The 22,048-nt window shown below is 43.6% G+C and overlaps 2 protein-coding genes and 1 non-coding gene across 5 annotated transcripts; 2 read left to right on the forward strand and 1 right to left on the reverse strand.

Annotated features, from left to right (window-relative positions):
* The first annotated feature begins 1,006 nt into the window (after positions 1-1,006).
* Positions 1,007-3,362, forward strand: tm4sf21b (transmembrane 4 L six family member 21b). Of its 2 annotated transcripts, none has more exons than XM_041884766.2 (5): positions 1,007-1,346; positions 1,746-1,811; positions 2,400-2,551; positions 2,773-2,959; positions 3,036-3,362. In XM_041884766.2, the coding sequence occupies exons 1-5, from the start codon at positions 1,152-1,154 to the stop codon at positions 3,036-3,038; spliced, it is 603 nt and encodes a 200-aa protein (XP_041740700.1). In that variant the 5' UTR covers positions 1,007-1,151; the 3' UTR covers positions 3,039-3,362. The 2 variants fall into 2 exon arrangements, with proteins under 2 accessions (XP_041740700.1, XP_041740699.1); XM_041884765.2 differs by having other exon boundaries at positions 1,008-1,346; positions 3,039-3,362.
* Positions 3,363-3,989: 627 nt separating this feature from the next.
* On the reverse strand, positions 3,990-4,061 carry trnaw-cca. Its single transcript has one exon. It is a non-coding gene; the product is annotated as a tRNA-Trp (tRNA).
* A 717-nt stretch (positions 4,062-4,778) lies between these two features.
* Positions 4,779-18,935, forward strand: LOC121572741 (lysophosphatidic acid receptor 6-like). Of its 2 annotated transcripts, XM_045222398.1 has the most exons (6): positions 4,779-4,913; positions 7,710-7,842; positions 16,879-17,034; positions 17,143-17,341; positions 17,627-17,956; positions 18,141-18,935. In XM_045222398.1, exons 2-6 carry the CDS (start codon positions 7,737-7,739, stop codon positions 18,310-18,312), a joined length of 963 nt encoding a protein of 320 aa, XP_045078333.1. In that variant the 5' UTR covers positions 4,779-4,913; positions 7,710-7,736; the 3' UTR covers positions 18,313-18,935. The 2 variants fall into 2 exon arrangements, with proteins under 2 accessions (XP_045078333.1, XP_045078334.1); XM_045222399.1 differs by lacking the exon at positions 7,710-7,842.
* Positions 18,936-22,048: the final 3,113 nt, after the last annotated feature.

Raw genomic sequence — 22,048 nt, forward strand, 5'->3', positions numbered from 1 at the left:
CCAAAAGTGGCAGGGAAATGTTCAGGCAGGACAGCAATATGGTCTCACTAAACACAAATACTGCGTTTGTAAAGGATGTCTGAGTGTTGGAGTGTGCCCCTGGCTGTCCGGAAATACATTTAAAAAAAGGAAATCGTGCCATCTGGTTTGATTAATATTAACAATTTGATGTATAGCAATTACTTTTACTTTTTACTTTTACTCAACTATGACATTTGCATACCTTTTCCACCACTGTACTTAAGTACATTTAAAACCAGATCCTTTTAGACTTTTACTCAAGTAGTATTTTACTGTGACTTTTTACTTTATTAAGGTATCTTTACTTTTACTCAAGTATGACAACTGAGTACTTTTTCCACCACTGCCTGACTCTATGTGGATAGACAACCCCAACCCAGTTTTATGACATAATGAGGCCAACTAAAGGTGATGAAGTGATGCGGTCACTGGCAGGCAAGTTCACAGATCAGGCTCTAGGGGTTCCTGAGCACCTACCCTTTCGCCCTCCTATGAGAAAAGTGCCATAAAGTGCCCTTTCAGATTGGTAGCATTTTTTAAATAATACAAGTTTATTCTACTTTTAGTATATTTTCTTTCCTTTTCTGTAAAGAATTGCCCCATCAAACTAGGTAATCATTTTTGAATCTTGGGAAATTCCCCTCCTCCCCCGCTCTGCTCCTCTCTTCTTTCCCACGCTAGAGTGCACTGCACTTGTCCTCATGCTGGTGCAGAAGCTACTGGCGCCTATTGGTAGTATGAGGCTACTTTTTAAGTTGTATGGCGTCTCTCACGGTCAGGGACAGGGAAGGGTTCCATTCAACAGTTTTTAAGTAGGCCTACAATGCAGATGTTAGCACCTGCCCCTCCAAAGGTTGGTGCACGGCCCTGGTCACTGGGGTTTGGAGTCAATAAGGGGGTGGTCTACAGATTAGTTTTATCACCTAACTAGCCCCTCCTCTACCAAGCTAACCTCCACCCTAGATACCACCACCAGGATTTAAGCAGCTTTGCATCTACCTCTAGAGCCATTCTGTAGCTAGCTGAGAAGAGAGCACAGGACAACTGAAGTATACCATATCTCCTTTTACGTGGAAACCAAAGAGGCAGTTTTTCTCCTTCAATGTTGAAAAAACTGTGCAACTAGCAACATGTGTACAGGAAAGTGCTCTAAGGTCATTGCGATCTCGCTCTACATCCTGGCGGGGGTCTCAATCATCTGTAACATCATTGCATTCTTCCCTGACTGGTCTACGAAGTACGCCAAGTTGGACAGAGAAGAAAATGGAGCCCGGATCACCGACGAGGTTAAATACATGGGAGGTGTCATCGGCGGAGGAATCATGGTGAATTGAAAGTTTAGTTAGACTATTATGTGACTTCATTGGTTTAGAAGACTAGACTTATGTTCAGTTCCATTTAAATCCAGTCAATTTGGAAATGTTCAATTGAAATTGGTCAAATTTTGAATAGAAATGTCAGTTTGTTGACTGAACTGAAATGGAATTGACCCCAACCCCCGTTTAGACATGCTGATTCTATGGAGTATTGGTCACACCATGATCACAGTTTTGTGTGGTCATTTCCAAGATAAATCTGTACATTTTAAATATGCTGTCTCTAAATATGCTACTCAACACCAAAACAGTTGTGATTAAAGTATTCTCAAATGTTTTATTTTCCTATGCTCTCGCTCTCTCTCTCTCTCGCTCTCTCTCTCTCTCTCTCTCTCTCTCACTCTTCAGTGCCTTATTCCAGCAATCCATATCCACCTGACTAGCAGCAATGGTTGCTGTGCCAACCGCTGTGGGGTAAGTCTAACTACACTCTCCTAACCACAGATCTAGGATCAGTTTACTCTGCCCCCCCAATCCCAACATTAACCATTAATATCTGATCCTGTATCAGTTGTTAAAGACAACTTCTACCTACTTTAAACCCATAACACCTTACACAATATGAGGGTGAGCGGCTTGGACCTATGGGTGGGGCAATGACTGTTACAGCCATAACAGTTAAAGAAAAAAGACCCTTACTTTACCACACCCTGCTGGTGAAACAGGTGTAATACCAGGAAATAACTCACTGGGTGTCTATGGCCAATGATTGCCCACAAAGTAACACTCACATTATGGTTAGTGTAATTTCACAATAAAGCAATTTGTGACAAGGAACATACCTCTTTTGGCAAAAGCATTACATTACAAGATAAATCAAATGTAACTACTGGCTGAGAAACTCACTGTATTTATTCAACCTTTAGTTAATCCAAGTTTGTAGAAGCCTAAAAAAATCTTATTTTCCAAGTGGTAAATACACAACAAAGATTAAATGTACAACATACTCAACCTTCTCTTCCCCTGACCCCTGACCTCTGGATTATCCTTACTACACTTTAGATGTTCCTGTCCATTGGGTTTGCTGCTGCTGGGGTTGTTGGAGCGCTGTACAGTCTGGCTACGTCTGCCCTGGGCCTGTCCAATGGACCTGTCTGCCTCTTTATGGAAACACCAACCTCTGTTCCAGGGTGGGGGAGACCTTTCCTGAACAAGTAAGTATTTTATTCACTTATTTTTATATGGTTTATTTTATTACTTGTTTATAATTGTATTTTTATGGTTTATTTGACCAGGTAGTCCCATTGAGGTCAAAGACGGTTTTTTCAAAGATAATATATGTATATTTATTTTTGCTATGTCTTTGGGGACTAGGCCTGGCTACTGTAAAGAACTTTCTGACTAAATATAATTGATTGATTGTTCCTCATTGCAGCAACGGGAGTTACCTGGGTGACAGTGACCTGTGGGCGAAGTGTAAAGAGCCCAAAGGTGTTGTGGAGTTTAACCTTGGGTTGTTCGCCACACTGCTGGTGGTGGCTTGTCTGGAGCTGGTGCTGTGTGGAATACAGATGGTCAACGGACTGTTCGGATGCATCTGTGGTACCTGCGTTGGCAAGGAGGTGAGAGGGGGGGGGGGGGTGAAAGAAAGATAGAGGATTAGTGTTCACCTAACCTTTGACCTCTATTTCCTGCCAGTAGGAAGCGTGATGAACCATCGACGCTTGAGGACCACGACGTAGAACAGACCACATCCACATCTGCACCCATTTGTCAAGAGGAATTAATGGTTATTGAAGAATGGTTGACATATTCACTGTCTCTTCTCTGTAAGGCCTACAAAGACTGGAGTATTTATAATGGACTTATAATGGCTTAGTGTAGTAGGCTGTTAAAACACATCAGTGACTGTAATAATCAGTAGTTATGTTCATTGATATGACATTCTGTAAATGTTATGTTTCTCTATAATTCTATGCATATTTTATGTTATATTTTGTAATAAATGCTGGGGGGAAAAACGTATTCTGTTTATTCTTTATTTCGTTTTTGACTTTTTTTTGGTAACATTTCCTTGTGACATTTTTTGTCATGAAAATATTTTATTCAATTGTAAGTAAATATGCTCACAGTTGAAGGGTATTCAACAGAACAGATCATATCATTATCATTCATTACATGATCACAGCATTACATTTATTGAATGATTCGATGGTATTCCGTTACAAATGTAGCCTGCATGAAACAGTATGGAGGAAGAAATACGTAAGACATTTAAAGCTGCAATATGTTTTTTTTTGGGCAAACCAACGAAATTCACATAACATTTAAAGTTATAGATCTGTCGTTCTCATTGAAAGCAAGTCTAAGAAGCGGTAAATCTGTTCTATGTCCGCTATTTATATGCTTCCCTTCTAACGTTTAGTTTTTGCATCTTTTACTTTCGGTTTTGTATACCAGCTTTAAACAGCTGAAAATAAAATATTTTTGGTTATGGAAGATATATTTACAGCGTTTTAGATGGTACAATGATTATCTACACCTGCTTATTTTGTCACATAAACAAACTGAAACTGAGCGAACTATTATAATTTTTGCAACCAAGACATGTCGGCGCTATTTCTGCATATTGCACATTTAAACAAAATAATATGACCCCGACGTGATTTGAACACGCAACCTTCTGATCTGGAGTCAGACGCGCTACCGTTGCGCCACGAGGTCCATACAGAATAAGCTTAGTATAGTTTATATAACCTAGCTTAGTATGGTTTATATAACTTCTGGTGCCCGTTAGCTGTAGTGAAACAGCTATATTGTGACCGTTATTTGTTACATTGTTAGCTACAACTGTACAAAGTGGTTCTTCCGGTTTGCGAAATGTAGCCTAAAATATATATATATATATACAATACAAGTTTAAAATTAAAAACGTTTTGATACTGCTACTGTTCAAATGGGATGTAAATTCTTAATTACACAAAAATATAATCATTTCTTGATTCAAAACGTTTTTCTTTTTCGAATCCAAATGATATCTAGCTACGTCATGATTAACAGCATGCATTGTCAAGTGAATTTAAATGTCCATTCCTTCTCTTTCCAGTCACGTAAAAGTCAGTGGCAGTCCTATAATTCTCACTCAGTGGGCCCTTAATAGGAACTGTAACAGAGAGGCTGTGTGTGTGTGAATGCATTGAGAGCAGTTAGCTTCCCCTTATAAACGCAGAAAAGAAACAGTCAATAATGTCACAGACAGAGAGACATACATTCACTAACACAGATATAGAGTGAGAGAAGAATGAGAACAGATACAGAAAGAGAGAGCAGAGAGAGACTGAGAGAAAAAAATAGAGAGGTTTGAGAAAAAAAGAAGAGAGAGTGATGGAGAGAGAAAACGAGAAGAGAGATTGAGAGAGGGCTACTCCTTCTTTGCAGACTGATGATTCGCATTTCCTGATCAGAACAGAGACACATATCTTGTCTGTAGTTCAGAGAGATAAGACAGAGGAACCAAGGGACTGCTATTTAGACCTCAAGAACTTAGAATCTCCAACTCACAGAATCATCAAACAGGTGAGTTCCATTCCATGCAATCACTATTAGCTGTGTATGACTCTAGTCTCTGTGTGTACCAACATCATACTCACTCCACACTGGTACTGTATGCTTCCAAACATCAATGATACTTTGTAACTACATCAATAATTGCAGATGAGGTTGAATGATGACTTCATCTGTGTGGGTGTGTGTGTGTGTTTGTATTTACATTACAGTATAGGTGATGAGAGAAAGAGAGAAAGAGGAAAAAGTCAGGGGGAAAAAATGAAATGACTTGAGAGAGAAACATCTCAACGGTTGCTTCACACAGAGTACCATCTTTGCTTTATTCTCTACAGTTACAGATACCATTGCAATGGAGATTGAAGTAACTCTATACCAGGCGGTCATAAACTGTTCTCTCTGCTACCGCACGGCAAGCGATACCGGAGCGCCAAGTCTGGTCCAAAAGGTTTCTTAACAGCTTCTACCCCCAAGCCATAAGACTCCTGAACAGCTAATCATGGCTACTCAGAAAACTTGGGGGGACAAATAAAACCACCCGCGGGCCAAATTCGCCCCGGGGTCGTCAGTTGGGGAACCCTGATCTAGACCATAGAAAACAATTACATCTTGGCTACAAAGGAATTCAATCGATTTTCAGAAAATATACATACCAGGAGACATAACACATCAACCGAGATACATTTCTCAACTGTTTTGCGATGCTATAGCAGTCATGTAATGTCTGATCATGCTTTTATTGCATGGGGAAACACAGCCTTTACAGTCTCCGTGACTTTATGAGACATTAATAAAGGCATTAGCTTTCACTGTAGTAAGAATGTGGATAAAACATATTTTTGTTCCTCTTTGGTAAATGCAATAACCAATTTGAATATTACACTGAGTGTACAAAACATTAAGAACACCTTTCTAATAGTGAGTTGCCCTCAGAACAGCCTCAATTTGTCAGGGCATGGATTCTACAAGGTGTTGAAAGCGTACCACAGGGATGCTGGCCCATGTGGACTCCAATGCTTCCCACAGTTGTGTCAAGTTTGCTGCAGTTCTTGACACAAACTGGTGCGCCTGGCACCTACTACCGTACCCCGTTCAAAGGCACTTAAATCTTTTGTTGCTTTTATGTATTTTGTTTTGTTGCTTTTTCTGCTATTGCTCTGTCTGCGTGCTACGTGTTGCTTGTCCTATGCCTCTCTGCATGTGCTCACTGCTAATTGTTTGGCTGTATTGTTATTGTAATTGTTTTTAATAACCTGCCCAGGGACTGCGGTTGAAATTTAGCCGACTGGCTGAAACATTGATTAATGTGCACTGTCCCTGTAAAAATATAACTCTTGCCCAATCACCCTCTGAATGGCACACATACACAATCCATGTCTCAATTATCTCAAGGCTTAAAAATCATTCTTTAATCCTCCTCTTCATCTACACTGGTTACGTGGATTTAACAAGTGACATCAATAAGGGATCAGTCTGTGGCATGGAAAGAGATGTTCATAATGTTTTGTACACTCAGTGTATATGGCATTGTATCTGTCAGGGGGAAATCTTTACAGCGTTAAAAAATGACTTCCTCCCTGACTGACTGGCTGTTCAGTATCCTGATTTCATAATCTTGGCAGTTAGACTTTGTATACAAGACAACAACAGTGAAAATAGATGTGCGTGAAATCAGATTCCATCCCTTTACCCCTTCCTTTGAAGGAGACAACTGAATTAATATTTTATTAATCAAATGTTTTTTTGTGTATAAAAACAGTCATGTTAAAATATATCACATTAAACATTTAATAATGACAGAATGCATTTTAAACTTCACGCAATGTAACACTTGTATGACGTAATTCAAAAATAAATATAAATAGGAGTGGGGAAAACGGTTATTGTTGATTGATGAGCACACCAAACTACACCAAAGACGGCATTAAAGATAAGTAATCAAATAAAGATGGCACTTCTAAAAGCCTATTTCACACCATAACTTGCTGAATTTGCAAGATAACCTTTCTTTCATTTTGATCCCTGGCCGTGACCCCACTCTCCGAGGGTGCCTCAGGAGGAGTAGGTATATACCAAAAATATATTTCCATTTCACACCTCACACTCATACAGGTTACCCACCTGTCCTTGCAGTGAAACAGCGGCAGGCGTTCGAGAAATAAAACCGTCATAGTATAGATGAAGCCTGAGCTGGAATGTGACGCTAACTGAAGCTGGTTAGCTTTAGAAAACCCTGAGTAGATCTAGCTTGCTTCGTAGGATACCCCTCTGGGGATACAAATGAGACAGTCAAAAAAATACACAGACAGACTGTTGGGGAAATGGAGCCTCTTTCACAATAACTCTGTAAAAGACCAGTACACAGAGGGAGATGAAGGGAGAAATAGGAAATCGAAATACTTAGAAGAGGGAGAATGATAGAGCAGACTTTCACACTCTCTGCTGTGGCGTGATTCTTACGAAACACCTAATTGTATTAGTTTCGACACCAACCACCTCTCTAGCACACACACAAACACCCAAAAAAATAACTAGTTAAGAGGGGACTACAGAGTCTTCAGAGGAAAGGGTGGGGGTTGTGGTAGAGGTACTTCAAAGGGAACAGTTTGATCTTGTTCTCTGTCTATCAATCTATCTATCTCTCTCTCTATCTGCCTCGCCTCTCTTTCCTGTCCTCCTCCTGACAGGTAGACAACACAACAGAATTCACATAGAATTTAGAAGGAAACTACCCATGTCCACATGTAACTGACATTCTCGCTCTCTCGCACTTGCTCTCTTGCTCTCTTTTGCTCTCCCCCTCTGCAGAACAGCACCACCAAAGACAAGGTAACGATGACCATCAACACCACCCATAACTGCACCGAGCCCCAGAGTAACCTTATTTTCGTGGGGGTCTATGCCATTGTCTTCACCGTCGGCCTCTTCCTCAACGTCACAGGTACAGGGAGAGAGCATACTCAACTCTTACCCTCTTACATAAAGAAATAAAAGGGTGCTTGGAGCCAACAATCTATCACATCAAAAATGAAGCCTCCTCAGGCCATATGTATCAAGCGTCTCAGAATAGATCTACTGTAGGATCAGGCCCTCCCCATCCATGTAATCTTATTCATTGTGATCTGAATGTCACACCCTGGCTCTGGGGACTCTAATATGTTGAGCCAGGGTGTGTAGAGTCGATGTGTGTTGTTCTATGTTCTCATTCTAGTCATTTGTGTTTCTATGTTGGCCAGTGTGGTTCTCAATCAGAGGCAACGTGAATCAGCTGTTGCTTGTTGTCTCTGATTGGGAACCATACTTAGTCAGCCTGTTTCCCACAATGTGTTGTGGGATCTTGTTCCGTGTTGGTTTATGTTTGTTAACCAAGGACTTCACGTTATCGTTTGTTGTTTTGTTCGTGTTGGAATCATTAAATAAATAAGTATGTTTGCAAATAACGCTGCGCGTTGGTCCTCCTCCTTCGACGACCGTGACAGAAGATCCCACCAATATAGGACCAAGCAGCGTGCCCAGGAGCAGACAGCCTGGACGTGGGAGCAGATATTGGACGGGCAGGGGTCCTGGACCTGGGAGGAAATCCAGGCCGGGATGGATCGCCGTCCGTGGGAGGAGACGGTGGAGGCGCGCCGGAGAGAGGAGCAACGGCGTCAACAGTGTCGTCGTCGGATGGACGAGAGGCAACCCCCAAATTTTTTTAGGGGGGGGCACACGGCATGGGCGACGGGGCAGCAGGAGGCAGCCACAGGGCGTATTGGGAGGTTAGGAGAGGAGGCCACCAGGTTAAGGGGGCTATTGGTAAGGAGAGAGCAGGAGTTAGTGGGTCAGAGGGAGGAGCTACTGGATGCTAGAAGGGAGAAGGAGAGACTAGAGGCAAGACGAGAGGAACTGAGTAGGCAGCTGAGGGAGCGGAGGGTTATGAAGAAACCCAGTCCCGCTCCTCACACCAAGCAAGTGGTGTGTGTCACCAGTCCGGTCCGGCTCGTTACTGCTCCCCGCACTAAGTTAGTAGTGCGTGTTCCCAGTCCGGCCCGACCCGTTCCTGCTCCCCGCACAAAGTTAGTAGTGCGTGTTCCCAGTCCGGCCCGACCCGTTCCTGCTCCCCGCACTAAGTTAGTAGTGCGTGTTCCCAGTCCGGCCCGACCCGTTCCTGCTCCCCGCACTAAGTTAGTAGTGCGTGTTCCCAGTCGGCCCGACCCGTTCCTGCTCCCCGCACTAAGTTAGTAGTGCGTGTTCCCAGTCCGGCCCGACCCGTTCCTGCTCCCCGCACTAAGTTAGTAGTGCGTGTTCCCAGCCCGGCCCGGCCTGTTCCTGCTCCCCGCACCAAGCCTATGATGTGCGTCGCCAGCCCGGTCCGGCCCGTTCCTGCCACTCGCACCAAGCCTACGGTGCGCGTCGCCAGCCCGGCCCGGCCTGTTCCTGCCACTCGCACCAAGCCTACGGTGCGCGTCGTCAGCCCGGTCCGGCCTGTTCCTGCTCCCCGCACCAAGCCAATGGTGCGCGTCGTCAGCCCGGTCCGGCCCGTTCCTGCTCCACGCATCAAGCCAGGGGTGCGCATCGTCAGCCCGGTCCGGCCCGTTCCTGCTCCCCGCACCAAGCCAATGGTGCGCGTCGTCAGCCCGGTCCGGCCCGTTCCTGCTCCCCGCACCAAGCCTATGGTGTGCGTCGCCAGCCCGGCCCGGCCTGTTCCAGCTCCACGCACCAAGCCAGGGGTGCACGTCGTCAGCCCGGTCCGGCCCGTTCCTGTTCCCCGCACCAAGCCAATGGTGCGCGTCGTCAGCCCGGTCCGGCCTGTTCCTGCTCCCCGCACCAAGCCAATGGTGCGCGTCGTCAGCCCGGTCCGGCCCGTTCCTGCTCCACGCACCAAGCCAGGGGTGCGCATCGTCAGCCCGGTCCGGCCCGTTCCTGCTCCCCGCACCAAGCCAATGGTGCGCGTCGTCAGCCCGGTCCGGCCTGTTCCTGCTCCCCGCACCAAGCCAATGGTGCGCGTCGTCAGCCCGGTCCGGCCCGTTCCTGCTCCACGCACCAAGCCAGGGGTGCGCATCGTCAGCCCAGTCCGGCCCAGTCCTGCTCCCCGCACCAAGCCTGTGGTGCGCATCGTCAGTCCGGCACAACCCGTGCCTGGGTCACCGGTACCTGGTCAGGTACCGGTCAGCTGCTCCACATCGGAGTCCAAGCAATCCACTCCACCGATGTCCAGTCCAGCTCCAGCCAGCGGGGCCAGACCGGACCAGGGGTGCTACGGGGGGATAGTTGAGGGGTGGTGGTCATGCCCGGAGCCGGATCCGCCTCCGAGGAGGAATGCCCACCCAGCCCTCCCCTGTTCGGTTATGTTTGGCGCGGTCGCAGTCCGCGCCTTTGGGGGGTACTGTCACACCCTGGCTCTGGGGACTCTAATATGTTGAGCCAGGGTGTGTAGAGTTTATGTGTGTTGTTCTATGTTCTCATTCTAGTCATTTGTGTTTCTATGTTGGCCGGTGTGGTTCTCAATCAGAGGCAACGTGAATCAGCTGTTGCTTGTTGTCTCTGATTGGGAACCATACTTAGTCAGCCTGTTTCCCACAATGAGTTGTGGGATCTTGTTCCGTGTTGGTTTATGTTTGTTAACCAAGGACTTCACATTATCGTTTGTTGTTTTGTTCGTGTTGGAATCATTAAATAAATAAGTATGTTTGCAAATAACGCTGCGCGTTGGTCCTCCTTCTTCGACGACCGTGACACTGAAAGGCAAAACGGATCCTTAATCAGCCCTCCTTCTCTGAGACACTTGATACAGTGCATTTGGAAAATATTCAGACCCCTTGACTTTTTCCACATTTTGTTACAGCCTTATTCTGAAATTGATTAAATTGTTTTTTGTCCTCATCAATCTACACGCAATACCCCATAATGACAAAGCAAAAACAGGTTTTTGGATTTTTTTGCAAATGTATTAAAAATAAAAAATGAAAATATCACATTTACATAAGTAGTCAGACCAATTACTCAGTACTTTGTTGAAGCAACTTTGGCAGCGATTACAGCCTCGAGTCTTCTTGGGTATGACGCTACAAGCTTGGCAAACCTGTATTTGGGGAGTTTCTCCCATTTGTCTCTGCAGATCCTCTCAAGCTCTGTCAGGTTGGATGGGGAGCGTTGCTGCACAGCTATTTTCAGGTCTCAGCTTTGCACACTCTTGGCATTCTCTCAACCAGCTTCATGAGGTAGTCACCTGCATTGCATTTCAATTAACAGGTGTGCCTTCTTAAAAGTTGGTGGAATTTCTTTCCTTCGTAATGCGTTTGAGCCAATCAGTTGTGTTGTGACAAGGTAGGGGGGGTATACAGAAGATAGCCCTATTTGGTAAAAGACCAAGTCCATATTATGGCAAGAACAGCTCAAATAAGCAAAGAGAAATGACAGTCCATCATTACTTTAAGACATGAAGGTCAGTCAATACGGAACATTTCAATAACTTTGAACGTTTCTTCAAGTGCAGTCGCAAAAACCATCAAGCGCTATGATGAAACGGGCTCTCATGAGGACCGCCACAGGAATGGAAGACCCAGATATACCTCTAATGCAGAGGATAAGTTCATTAGAGTTACCAGCCTCAGAAATTGCAGCCCATATACAGTGGGGAAAAAAAGTATTTAGTCAGCCACCAATTGTGCAAGTTCTCCCACTTAAAAAGATGAGAGAGGCCTGTAATTTTCATCATAGGTACACATCAACTATGACAGACAAATTGAGAAAAAAAAAATCCCGAAAATCACATTGTAGGATTTTTTATGAATTTATTTGCAAATTATGGTGGAAAATAAGTATTTGGTCACCTACAAACAAGCAAGATTTCTGGCTCTCACAGACCTGTAACTTCTTCTTTAAGAGGCTCCTCTGTCCTCCACTCGTTACCTGTATTAATGGCACCTGTTTGAACTTGTTATCAGTATAAAAGACACCTGTCCACAACCTCAAACAGTCACACTCCAAACTCCACTATGGCCAAGACCAAAGAGCTGTCAAAGGACACCAGAAACAAAATTGTAGACCTGCACCAGGCTGGGAAGACTGAATCTGCAATAGGTAAGCAGCTTGGTTTGAAGAAATCAACTGTGGGAGCAATTATTAGGAAATGGAAGACATACAAGACCACTGATAATCTCCCTCGATCTGGGGCTCCACGCAAGATCTCACCCCGTGGGGTCAAAATGATCACAAGAACGGTGAGCAAAAATCCCAGAACCACACGGGGGGACCTAGGGAATGACCTGCAGAGAGCTGGGACCAAAGTAACAAAGCCTACCATCAGTAACACACTACGCCGCCAGGGACTCAAATCCTGCAGTGCAAGACGTGTCCCCCTGCTTAAGCCAGTACATGTCCAGGCCCGTCTGAAGTTTGCTAGAGTGCATTTGGATGATCCAGAAGAGGATTGGGAGAAAGTCATATGGTCAGATGAAACCAAAATATAACTTTTTGGTAAAAACTCAACTCGTCGTGTTTGGAGGACAAAGAATGCTGAGTTGCATCCAAAGAACACCATACCTACTGTGAAGCATGGGGGTGGAAACATCATGCTTTGGGGCTGTTTTTCTGCAAAGGGACCAGGACGACTGATCCGTGTAAAGGAAAGAATGAATGGGGCCATGTATCGTGAGATTTTGAGTGAAAACCTCCTTCCATCAGCAAGGGCATTGAAGATGAAACGTGGCTGGGTCTTTCAGCATGACAATGATCCCAAACACACCGCCCGGGCAACGAAGGAGTGGCTTCGTAAGAAGCATTTCAAGGTCCTGGAGTGGCCTAGCCAGTCTCCAGCTCTCAACCCCATAGAAAATCTTTGGAGGGAGTTGAAAGTCCGTGTTGCCCAACGACAGCCCCAAAACATCACTGCTCTAGAGGAGATCTGCATGGAGGGATGGGCCAAAATACCAGCAACAGTGTGTGAAAACCTTGTGAAGACTTACAGAAAACGTTTGACCTGTGTCATTGCCAACAAATGGTATATAACAAAGTATTGAGAAACTTTTGTTATTGACCAAATACTTATTTTCCACCATAATTTGCAAATAAATTCATTAAAAATCCTACAATGTGATTTTCTGGAAAAAATTTTCTCATTTTGTCTGTCATAGTTGACGTGTACCTATGATGAAAATTACAGGCCTCTCTCATCTTTTTAAGTGGGAGAACATGCACAATTGGTGGCTGACTAAATACTTTTTTTCCCCACTGTAAGTGCTTCACAGTTCAAAAAAAGAAGCTGGTTGAGAGAATTGCAAGCGTGTGCAAAGCTGTCATCAAGGCAAAGGGTGGCTATTTGAAGAATCTCAAATATAAAATATTTGTTTATTTGTTTAACACTTTTTGGGTTACTACATGAAAAAACTCCAGAAAAACGCATGTCAAAAATGTTATAAATTGATTTTAATGAGGGAAATAAGTATTTGACCCCCTCTCAATCAGAAAGATTTCTGGCTCCCAGGTGTCTTTTATACAGGTAACGAGCTGAGATTAGGAGCACACTCTTAAAGGGAGTGCTCCTAATCTCAGCTTGTTACCTGTATAAAAGACACCTGTCCACAGAAGCAATCAATCAACCAGATTCCAAACTCTCCACCATGGCCAAGACCAAAGAGCTCTCCAAGGATGTCAGGGACAAGATTGTAGACCTACACAAGGCTGGAATGGGCTACAAGACTACCGCCAAGCAGCTTGGTGAGAAGGTGACAACAGTTGGTGCGATTATTCCCAAATGGAAGAAACACAAAAGAACTGTCAATCTCCCTCGGCCTGGGGCTCCATGCAAGATCTCACCTCGTGGAGTTGCAATGATCATGAGAACGGTGAGGAATCAGCCCAGAACTACACGGGAGAATCTTGTCAATGATCTCAAGGCAGCTGGGACCATAGTCACCAAGAAAACAATTGGTAACACACTACGCCGTGAAGGACTGAAATCCTGCAGCGCCCGCAAGGTCCCCCTGCTCAAGAAAGCACATATACATGCCCGTCTGAAGTTTGCCAATGAACATCTGAATGATTCAGAGGAGAACGGGGTGAAAGTGCTGTGGTCAGATGAGACCAAAATGTAGCTCTTTGGCATCAACTCAACTCGCCATGTTTGGAGGAGGAGGAATGCTGTCTATGACCCCAAGAACACCATCCCCACCGTCAAACATGGAGGTGGAAACATTATGCTTTGGGGGTGTTTTTCTGCTAAGGGGACAGGACAACTTCACTGCATCAAAGGGACGATGGACGGGGCCATGTACCGTCAAATCTTGGGTGAGAACCTCCTTCCCTCAGCCAGGGCATTGAAAATGGGTCGTGGATGGGTATTCCAGCATGACAATGACCCAAAACACACGGCCAAGGCAACAAAGGAGTGGCTCAAGAAGAAGCACATTAAGGTCCTGGAGTGGCCTAGCCAGTCTCCAGACCTTAATCCCATAGAAAATCTGTGGAGGGAGCTGAAGGTTCGAGTTGCCAAACGTCAGCCTCGAAACCTTAATGACTTGGAGAAGATCTGCAAAGAGGAGTGGGACAAAATCCCTCCTGAGATGTGTGCAAACCTGGTGGCCAACTACAAGATACGTCTGACCTCTGTGATTGCCAACAAGGGTTTTGCCACCAAGTACTAAGTCATGTTTTGCAGAGGGGTCAAATACTTATTTCCCTCATTCAAATGCAAATCAATATATAACATTTTTGCCATGGGTTTTTCTGGATTTTTTTTGTTCAAATAAACCTACCATTAAAATTATAGACTGATCATGTCTTTGTCAGTGGGCAAACGTACAAAATCAGCAGGGGATCAAATACTTTTTTTCCCTCACAGTGTGACTAAAGAGTTAATCAGGGTGATTTTTCCACAAATAGACATGCATTTTCCTTTCCATGGTAGCAAGATCTTATCTATTTTTGCTAACTTTCTATTAAAATGTATTGTAGTGAGATCATTTATTTCTGGATATGAATGCAGAGTATTTCCACATCACCATCAGACCATTTTATTGGTAAACTACACGGTAATGTAAAAGTTATATTTTTTAGTGATCCAATACGTAATATAATAGTACACTTATCATAATTTGGTTGTAATCCAGAGAGGTTAGAAAAAGTATCTAGATCCTCTACGAGGCTGTGGAGAGATCCAAATTGTGGATTTAAAAGAAAAACTTTGTTTTTAAGCCCTGGATTTCTAGTCCCTTGATATTATTGTTAGATCTGATTTTAATAGCAAAAATGTCGTTGCCCATAATAAATAGATATGCCGATAGTGGACAACCTTGTTTTACTCCTCTTGACAGTTTAATACTTTCTGAGAAGTAGCCATTATTTCATATTTTACACGTAGGGCTACTATACATAACTTTAACCCATTGTATAAGAGATTCTCCAAAATTGAAATATTCCAGGCATTTATTAATACATTTGAGTCATGCTTTATCAAAAGCCTTTTCAAAGTCAGCTATATGAATACCAGGCCTGGTCCCAGATTTTTCAAAGTGCTATATTGTTTCCAGTACTTGTCTTATATTTTCTCCAATATATCGACCATGTAAAGAACCTGTCTGATTAGGATGAATAATATCCGACAATACCTTTTTAATTCTATCCGCTATGCATTTAGCTATAATTTTTGCATCACAACACTGAAGTGTAAGGGGCCTCCATTTTTTTTAATGGACTGGATCTTTGTATTTACCACTTGGGTCCTGTTTCAGTAATAATGAAATCAGACCATATTGTTGAGTATCTGATAATCTACCATTTATATGGAAGTGGTTAAAACATGCTAATAAAGGTTCTCTGCGTACATCAAAATAGGTTTGGTATACCTCAACTGGTATGCCATCCAGCCCTGGAGTTTTCACCGACTTAAAGGCTTTAATTGCATCAAGAAGTTCCTCCTCTGTAATTTGGCCTTCACATGAGTCTTTCTGTACAGCTGTTAATTTTACATTATTAATAGAAAAAACTCCATACAATTAACTTTGGTTAGTGGAGATGGAGGAGACTGATACGAAAACATGCTTAAAGTACTTTGCTTCCTCTTTCAAAATATTGTTTGGTGAATCATGGGTGACTCCGTCATTTGTAACAAGTTTTAGTACATTCTTTTTGGTGGCATTTCTATGTTGAAGATTTAAAAATAATTTGTTGCATTTTTCCCCATATTCCATCCAGTTCACTTTATTTTATAATATATTACATTTGATCTTTCTTGAATAAGTTCCTCCATTTCTTTTTGTTTTTCCTCTAACTTATTCTGTGCCTCTATGGTACCGTTTTATTTGCTATCTATCTGTACTGTTAGTCCTTCTATTTCCTTCGTTAATATGAACTCTTTTGACCTAAATTGCTTTTGTTTTAAAGATGAGTTTTAAATTGCATGGCCTCTAATGGCACATTTAAAAGTGTCCCATACAATAAGAGGATTTGCTGTACCTATGTTATGTTGGAAAACGTCAGTTATAAAATCTTCTGTCCTGGTTAAAAACAAGTTATCATCCAATAGGCTTTGATTAAATGTCCAATATCCTCTCCCACATGGAAATTCTGTAAGACTAATGTATATGCCAATTATTTGATGGTCCGACCGCATTCTGTCCCCTATCAACACTTTTTTTCAGAGGATTGTTTGTCTAGAAAGAAAAATAGGGAGAGCCAACTAAAGGCGTTAACCCTCCGCATCTATCTATTATTATCCAGACCAACTGGAGCACTGGCCAGCCACTCTTAAATAGCACCTGGGCCAGCACAGGTGAAACACATTCCGACTAACATGATGGACAAGCCTGCACAGGTGTAACACATACTGACTAACGTGGTGACACCAATCGGTGCACCCCACATGCTAACGTCCTAACGTGCTAAAGTCCAACCTTGAAATGTAAATGAAAAACCAAAGCCTGTAACAATACGACCCCAGCACTCACTTAAGTTGCAATTGAAGCTTTGTTTTCATTTTCAATGTTCAACCTTACAGCCCTGGTAGTCTTCTTCTGCTATACCAAGTTGCGGTCCCACACCACTGTCTACATGACAAACCTGGCCATCGCAGACCTCCTCCTGGTCCTCACTCTGCCCCTGAGAATCTACTACCATCTGGGCTTGTCCAGGTTACCTCAGATCTTGTGTGAAGGTAATGGCTGGCTCGGTGTTGTTAACAGGGTTGGGGTCTATAATGTGTCAATTTAGTCAAGTAAATTCTTCTTCTTCTTCTTCTTCTTCATTCATTAATTCATTCCAGGGATGGGCCTGGTTCTTCTGGCCAACATGTATGGCAGCATATTCCTCCTCACCTGCATGTGTTTCGACCGCTGCATGGCCGTGTGCCTACCCATGTCGTCCTGGGTCCAGGAGGGGCGTAAGAAAGCTCCGCTGGTCTGCCTTGGGGTGTGGCTGCTCACCGCCGGCGCCAGCCTCCCCATCTACATCTCCAAACGCAGGTATAGGAAACAACTAGGGCCAAGAGTTTTTCCTGGTCAGGTTAACATGAGTGCTGATGTATGGGGGGCTGATCCTAGTTCAGCACTTCTGCTCTGAGACACTTTATGAATACAGGCCCTGGTCAGAGAGAACTCCTGGCCCTATAACATCATGTCAGTCCTAACACTGTTTTAATTCCTATATCCTCTGATATTCTCTCTCTCTCTCTCTCTCTCTCTCTCTCTCTCCCTATCTGTACCCTTTTTTCTCTCTCTTTCTCTCCCTCTCTCTCCCTCTCTCTTTAGAGAGGCATCCAATGACATCCAGGAGGTCAATTGTTTCGGGAACCTCCCAGTCTACGCCATTCAGCCCATGGCGGTCGCCTCAACTTTAACCGTCGGCTTCGGCATCCCCTTGGTGGTGATGTTAGTCTGTTCCTGGGCATTGATCCGGGCCATCACAAGGAGCTCCATAGCCCAAACAGACTTAATCGACTCTGGGAAGATTCAGAGGATGATCACCATCAGCCTGGTGATATTCCTCACCTGTTTCCTGCCCTACCATGGGACTCTGGCCCTCCTCTATGTCCATAGGGAGGCGATAACATGCCCCCTTCTGGCAGCATACCACTATAGGTAAGTAGCTTTAGGTTTACTGTATCTACTTATTTAGTACATTTCTTGTCTGTTATATTTTGATGAATATTACTTGTTATTTTTTTATGCACTTTATGCACTTTTGTTATTAAAAAGCTTTACAAATGTATTATTATCATTATTATCATTAGGCTTATTATTATTATTATTATTATTATTGCAGCCTAATGGTGGCCTGTCTGAATGCCATGTTGGACCCACTGGCCTACTACTTCACAACAGAGACGTTCAGGAGGAAGGTGGATAAGGATTCTGACAGAAAGATGTTCCCACTCAACAGTCAGAACAGCTCTGAGGGGAACAACAGGGGATCCAGAGGACCAGTCAATACTTAAAGGACGTTCCATCAAGGGCGGAACAGTTTCTTGAACATTAGACAGAGTCTAACATTTGGGCATTATGGATGTTCCCTGTAGTCAGTCACAGCTCTGAGGGGATCCAGAGGACCTGTCAATACCTAGAAAACATTAAATATAGCTAAAATGTACAATCTTTATGACAATGATGTATTTATAAAAGGATCCACAGGCAGATGATTCTCATATTGTACTTTCATCCAATGAAGCCTCGTCTGCAGAACTGCATCGGTTAGCGACGTTTGCAGAAGTTACACGAGGCTAAATGATGCAGTTCCAGGTTTCTGCAGGCCAAATGGTGTCAGGATCCACTGATTCCTGCGGGGTCTTTGCCTTGAGAAACCTGTTTTGTCAACTTTTCAGACTTTTACTGACATTGATTGGTTGATGAAGAGTAGCTAACTAAACTCCACTCCTTGGTGAAGGAAGTTTCTGATGAAATACACCAACGGAGTGGGGCAGACAGAGACCAGGCTTTGTGTAATTCAGCACCGACTACATCGATTCGCCCAAGGTCAATGCTTCAAAAAATTTAAATTATTGTCACGCCCTGACTCTAGGGACTTGTATTGGTTGAGTCAGGGTGTGTATTTTCTGTGTTGGGTTTATCTATGTTAGTTTCTAGATCGTTTAGATCTATGTTGGCCAGGGTGGTTCCCAATCAGAGGCAGCTGTAGCTCGTTGTCTCTGATTGGGGACCATACTTAGGTAGCCTGTTGGCACTAGTGGGGTGTGGGATCTTGTTCCGTGTGAGGTATGTTATTTGTCTACCTTGGACTTCACGTTTCGTTTGTTGTTTTTGTCGTGTGTTTATTCGTTAATAAATATGAATGCATATCACGCTGCGCCTTGGTCCATCTCGTCCGTAAACGATCGTGACAATTATGAAACTCTTACCTTGTATCTATGTTTGTCCTCTGTAGTTTCGTGCTTTTCTTTGTTTGCTGAAATCCATACTTTTTCAATAAACATTAATCAAACACAACCACCGACTGTTTGCTCATTGCTGTTGCTCTAAGATGGCACTCAGTGCAAATGCACATGTACCAATTTAATCTCAACAAGGAAACATGGCTTCCATGGACTGGACTGCTGGAGTTGAGCTACCCTGAAAATATATTTTTTATACACTGCTCAAAAAAATTAAGGGAACACTAAAATAACACATCCTAGATCTGAATGAATGAAATAATCTTATTAAATACTTTTTTCTTTACATAGTTGAATGTGCTGACAATAAAATCACACAAAAATTATCAATGGAAATCAAATTTATCAACCCATGGAGGTCTGGATTTGGAGTCACCCTCAAAATTAAAGTGGAAAACCACACTACAGGCTGATCCAACTTTGATGTAATGTCCTTAAAACAAGTCAAAATGAGGCTCAGTAGTGTGTGTGGCCTCCACATGCCTGTATGACCTCCCTACAACGCCTGGGCATGCTCCTGATGAGGTGGCGGATGGTCTCCTGAGGGATCTCCTCTCAGACCTGGACTAAAGCATCCGCCAACTCCTGGACAGTCTGTGGTGCAACGTGGCGTTGGTGGATGGAGCGAGACATGATGTCCCAGATGTGCTCAATTGGATTCAAGTCTGGGGAACGGGCGGGCCAGTCCATAGCATCAATGCCTTCCTCTTGCAGGAACTGCTGACACACTCCAGCCACATGAGGTCTATCATTGTCTTGCATTAGGAGGAACCCAGGGCCAACCGCACCAGCATATGGTCTCACAAGGGCTGAGGATCTCATCTCGGTACCTAATGGCAGTCAGGCTACCTCTGGCGAGCACATGGAGGGCTGTGCGGCCCCCCAAAGAAATGCCACCCCACACCTTGACTGACCCACCGCCAAACTGGTTATGCTGGAGGATGTTGCAGGCAGCAGAACGTTCTCCACGGCGTCTCCAGACTCTGTCACGTCTGTCACATGTGCTCAGTGTGAACCTGCTTTCATCTGTGAAGAGCACATGGCGCCAGTGGAGAATTTGCCAATCTTGGTGTTCTCTGGCAAATGCCAAACGTCCTGCACGGTGTTGGGCTGTAAGCACAACCCCCACCTATGGACGTCGGGCCCTCATACCACCCTCATGGAGTCTGTTTCTGACCGTTTGAGCAGACAAATGCACATTTGTGGCCTGCTGGAGGTCATTTTGCAGGGCTCTGGCAGTGCTCCTCCTCCTCCTCCTTGCACAAAGGCGGAGGTAGCAGTCCTGCTGCTGGGTTGTTGCCCTCCTACGGCCTCCTCCACGTCTCCTGATGTACTGGCCTGTCTCCTGGTAGCGCCTCCATGCTCTGGACACTACGCTGACAGACACAGCAAACCTTCTTGCCACAGCTCGCATTGATGTGCCATCCTGGATGAGCTGCACTACCTGAGCCACTTGTGTGGGTTGTAGACTCCGTCTCATGCTACCACTAGAGTGAAAGCACAAAGCACCGCCAGCATTCAAAAGTGACCAAAACATCAGCCAGGAAGCATAGGAACTGAGAAGTGGTCTGTGGTCACCATCTGCAAAACCAGTCCTTTTTTGGGGGGTGTCTTGCTAATTGCCTATAATTTCCACCTGTTGTCTATTCCATTTGCACAACAGCATGTGAAATGTATTATCAATCAGTGTTGCTTCCTAAGTGGACAGTTTGATTTCACAGAAGTGTGATTGACTTGGAGTTACATTGTGTTATTTAAGTGTTCCCTTTATTTTTTTGAGCAGTGTATGTTGCAAATGTGCAAGACGAACAGTGACAAATTCACTGGTACATACGGCGTGAGATGTAGCCACTGAACAAACTGATATGGTAGATTTCACACGTATCCACATCCACAGGAAATGCAGAATGATAAGATGGGAGTAACTTCAGATGGTGTTAAGACTAAAACATTATAATTTGACTAAAACATTATTATAATTAAACTAAAACATAATTTGTGACAAATGGGAAGACATCAATAACTGATGCTAAATGTAAATCCCATGAATGTAGTGCATATTATATGTTAATGCTCCTGAATGATGACACAACGAGTAAGCTCTTTTATAAACAGTTATTTTGAGTTGGCAAAATATTGTAACATCATGAAATGTATTTAGAATGTTTGTTTTGTAAATCTCGATCAAGTTTGAAGTGTTTTTTTTCACATTCCCTGCCTGAAAAAATCTTAACACTGACCATATGCAAAGGAAATGCAGCAAAAGATCTACAGTAGCTGAAGTTTTAATGAGTTTCAGTAGCTTGAATTATTTTATTGCTACATAAGGAAGTATTGCATGTCCCCAACCCACATCTCCCTTTCTGGTGCCTCCCAGCACCACCACTTCCTGTGGGCTCTTGCCCTCAGATAGACAGAGATATAAACACGTTTTGAGTTGTCATTGCAGTTATGCAAATGAACATCAGGGCCAGTGTTGGGGAGTAGTGAACTACATGTAGTTCAACTAGTAATTTAACTACATTTTGTAGTAGCTTGGTGGTAGTTGAGCTCAATTCAAATCTAGGTAGTGTTTTCAGTAATTAATTATGTTTTTGCCATGTAGCGCTGTAGCTAACTACTGGAACTACACACTACTTTTTTTGCAAAAAGAGAAGAAAATATGGGTGAAGTAGACAATAATGTATTTTATTTTTTGGCTTCAGACCTGCCTAATTCTCACTTGAAACATCCCCACTGGGCACAGACATCAGTTCAACATCTAGTTTTGATTTACATTTGGTTA

The sequence above is a fragment of the Coregonus clupeaformis genome, chromosome 8 (genome assembly GCF_020615455.1).
Source record: "Coregonus clupeaformis isolate EN_2021a chromosome 8, ASM2061545v1, whole genome shotgun sequence".
Classification (NCBI taxonomy): Eukaryota; Metazoa; Chordata; class Actinopteri; order Salmoniformes; family Salmonidae; genus Coregonus; species Coregonus clupeaformis.